This window comes from Mustela erminea, chromosome 3, assembly GCF_009829155.1.
Source record: "Mustela erminea isolate mMusErm1 chromosome 3, mMusErm1.Pri, whole genome shotgun sequence".
Classification (NCBI taxonomy): domain Eukaryota; kingdom Metazoa; phylum Chordata; class Mammalia; order Carnivora; family Mustelidae; genus Mustela; species Mustela erminea.
Genome location: NC_045616.1, coordinates 3,289,975 through 3,292,817, shown reverse-complemented (window position 1 = coordinate 3,292,817; position 2,843 = coordinate 3,289,975). Strand labels below are relative to the sequence as shown.

The following is a 2,843-nucleotide window of genomic DNA, read 5'->3' as shown; positions in this document are numbered from 1 at the left end:
CAGAAGACATGAACAGACACTTCTCCAAAGAAGACATACAAATGCTAACAGACACATGAAAAAATGTTCATCATATCTAGTCATCAGGGAGATTAAAATCAAAACCACATTGAGATACCACCTTACACCAGTTAGAGTGACCAAAATTAACAAGACAGTAAACAACAAGTGTTGGAGAGGATGTGGAGAAAGGGGAACCCTCTTACACTGTTGGTGGGAATGCAAGTTGGTGCAGCCTCTTTGGAGAACAGTGTGGAGATTCCTTAAGAAATTAAAAATAGAACTTCCCTATGACCCTGCCATTGCACTCCTGGGTATTTACCCCATAGATAAAGATGTAATGAAAAGAAGGGTCATCTGTATCCCAATGTTCATAGCAGAAATGGCCACAGTTACCAAACTGTGGAAAGAGTCAATATGCCCTTCACAGATGAATGGGTAAGGAAGATATTGCAATGGGATATTACTCAGCTATCAGAAAGGATGAATACCCAACTTTTGTATCAACATGGATGGGACTGTGTTGTTGAATAAACATATGAATAACTGAATTATGTACTCTGCTCTACACTACATCTACTTACATAGATCCTTTTAATATTGTGTGTTGAAATAGATTATATCTCCTTTTCATTGTGTTTCAGATATTAAGGAGGATATTACAATATATTTGTGTGAGAGTATGACATGCAAGCACTGAGTAGACGGGGTGAGATATATTACTTTAGAAGCTAAATAATGTTGATAATAACACAATTTTTTCCAGCTTACAGATTGGAAATGGATCCAATTTCAAAAATGTGGAGCATTGGGTGTTGTAAGCAGACAATGAATTATGGAACACTACATCAAAAAGTATGAGGTACTGTATAGTGAATAACATAAAATTTTTAAAAATATATAACTTTAAGCTATTCTGAAACAAGCAGGATTAAAGATATTTATCATCAATTTATCAATTTCATAAATATTTCTGGGAGCTTACATATTTCAAAACAGTATCCCAAACAAAGTGATCTGTGTTGTTCAGTATCAATCAATAAGAGGTTCCCAAAATGACTATTTCCTGTACAAATATCCATTATACCAACAGTCTTCTCATGGCCCCAATAACCTCTTTATTCCTTAGGCTGTAGATAAATGGGTTCAGAAGGGGTGTGATGATGGTGTAAAACACTGCCACTGCCTTATCCTGTCCTTGGGAATGCAAGGAGTGTGGCCTTGTATAGGTGGATAGAGCAGTCACATAGAATAAGCTTGCCACTATCAAGTGAGAGGAGCAAGTAGAGATAGCTTTTGTCTGTCCTTTGCCTGAGATCATCTGGAACACCACAGTAAGGACACGGGCATAGGAAACTAGAATAGCCATGAATGGTAGCAGCAGAATAATAAGCCCACTCAGGAGGACTGTATGCTCATACTGGGATGTGTCCTGACATACCAGTTGTAATAGAGATGGAAGTTCACAGAAAAAATGGTTGATGAGCCGTGATCTACAAAATGGAAGATGAAATACATACAATGTATGTACTAAAGCATTGATAGAACAGCTGGTCCATGCACATGTAACCAGGAACCAACAGATCTTCTTGTTCATGAGTATGGGATAGTGTAAAGGGTGACAGATGGCTACATATCGGTCATAAGACATGAAACCAAGAAGAAGGGCTTCAGTCCCACCAAGGACTATGAACACAAATGTTTGAATCACACAGCCTAAAAAAGTAATGGTCTTACTATTTGACAGAAAGTTAGTGGTCATCTTGGGCACTGTGGTGGAAATGTTCATTATATCCATGAAGGAGAGTTGACTGAGTAGAAAGTACATTGGAGTGTGGAGTCTGCTGTCCAGTTGAATGAGAAGAATCAGTATGATATTCCCTATCAGAGCCACTGCAAAAAGAATTACAATGGCAACAAAGAGGAAAACATCCTTTTGACCAAACTGGAAAATACCAGAGAGTATAAAATCCATTTTGATGCTTTGATTTCCTGTCTTCATAGTTTAATTTCAAATATCACAGCACATATTATCTGAATATTCCATGAAAAATCAATGACCACACTTCAAGAGAAAAGAAAATGATGACTATTAAGTGCCTTGAATTGGCTCCACACCATTTCCCTAGCCAAGTAAAATATACAGACTTAATACTGCTTTTATTTTCTTTGCAAAATGAGTGGAAAACAATTTATCATATTCCAGTAACTTTCAGAGAATAAACACTGGATAATCAGAACTTAACCAATCTCTTTACACATAAGACAACTGTTAGAGAATGTATGTGTATTCAATTTCCATCATCTCTATATTTATTTATCATCAAATGTATTACTCACACTCAATTACCCAATGAATTTGTGGCAGTATTAAAAGCACCCTAAATTTCTGTACAGTTTGAAAAATACATGTTTTATCCTCTTTTTTCCCTTTAAATACAGAATTCTGAGGTTTTTTAAGCATATACAAAGTTATCTAATCATTTTTCCTCACCTCTGATTCTAAAAGGCAGTACTCTAGTATTACAAACATTGAATGGGACACCTGGGTAGCTCAGTCAGTTAAACAGCTGCCTTTGGCTCAGGTCATGATCCCAGGGTCCTGGGATGGAGTCCACATTGGGCTCATTGTTCTGTGGAGAGCCTGTTTCTCCCTGTATCTGTTGCTCCCCCTTCTTGTGCTCTCTCTGCATTTCTGTCTCTGACAAAGAAATAAAAGCTTTAAAAAAATAAAAAAAATCGAATGTTATAAAATATTTTCATAAAGTTCAGGAAATTAATTTTAGGCTATGCCACATTAATGTATTATAAATTAAAAATCACTTGATATATGAGGAAGAAGT

The 2,843-nt window shown here is 36.3% G+C and overlaps 1 protein-coding gene across 1 annotated transcript; it reads right to left on the bottom strand.

Moving 5' to 3' along the window:
* Positions 1-1,081: 1,081 nt before the first annotated feature.
* LOC116585751 (olfactory receptor 2AK2-like) lies at positions 1,082-2,002 on the bottom strand. The gene has a single exon (XM_032335012.1). The coding sequence runs from the start codon at positions 2,000-2,002 to the stop codon at positions 1,082-1,084; it is 921 nt and encodes a 306-aa protein (XP_032190903.1).
* Between the last annotated feature and the right edge of the window lie 841 nt (positions 2,003-2,843).

What these genes read in the sequence shown, in the direction of transcription:
- LOC116585751 (XM_032335012.1), bottom strand. Translation starts at nt 2,002, where the DNA reads ATGAAGACAGGAAATCAAAGCATCAAAATGGATTTTATACTCTCTGGT.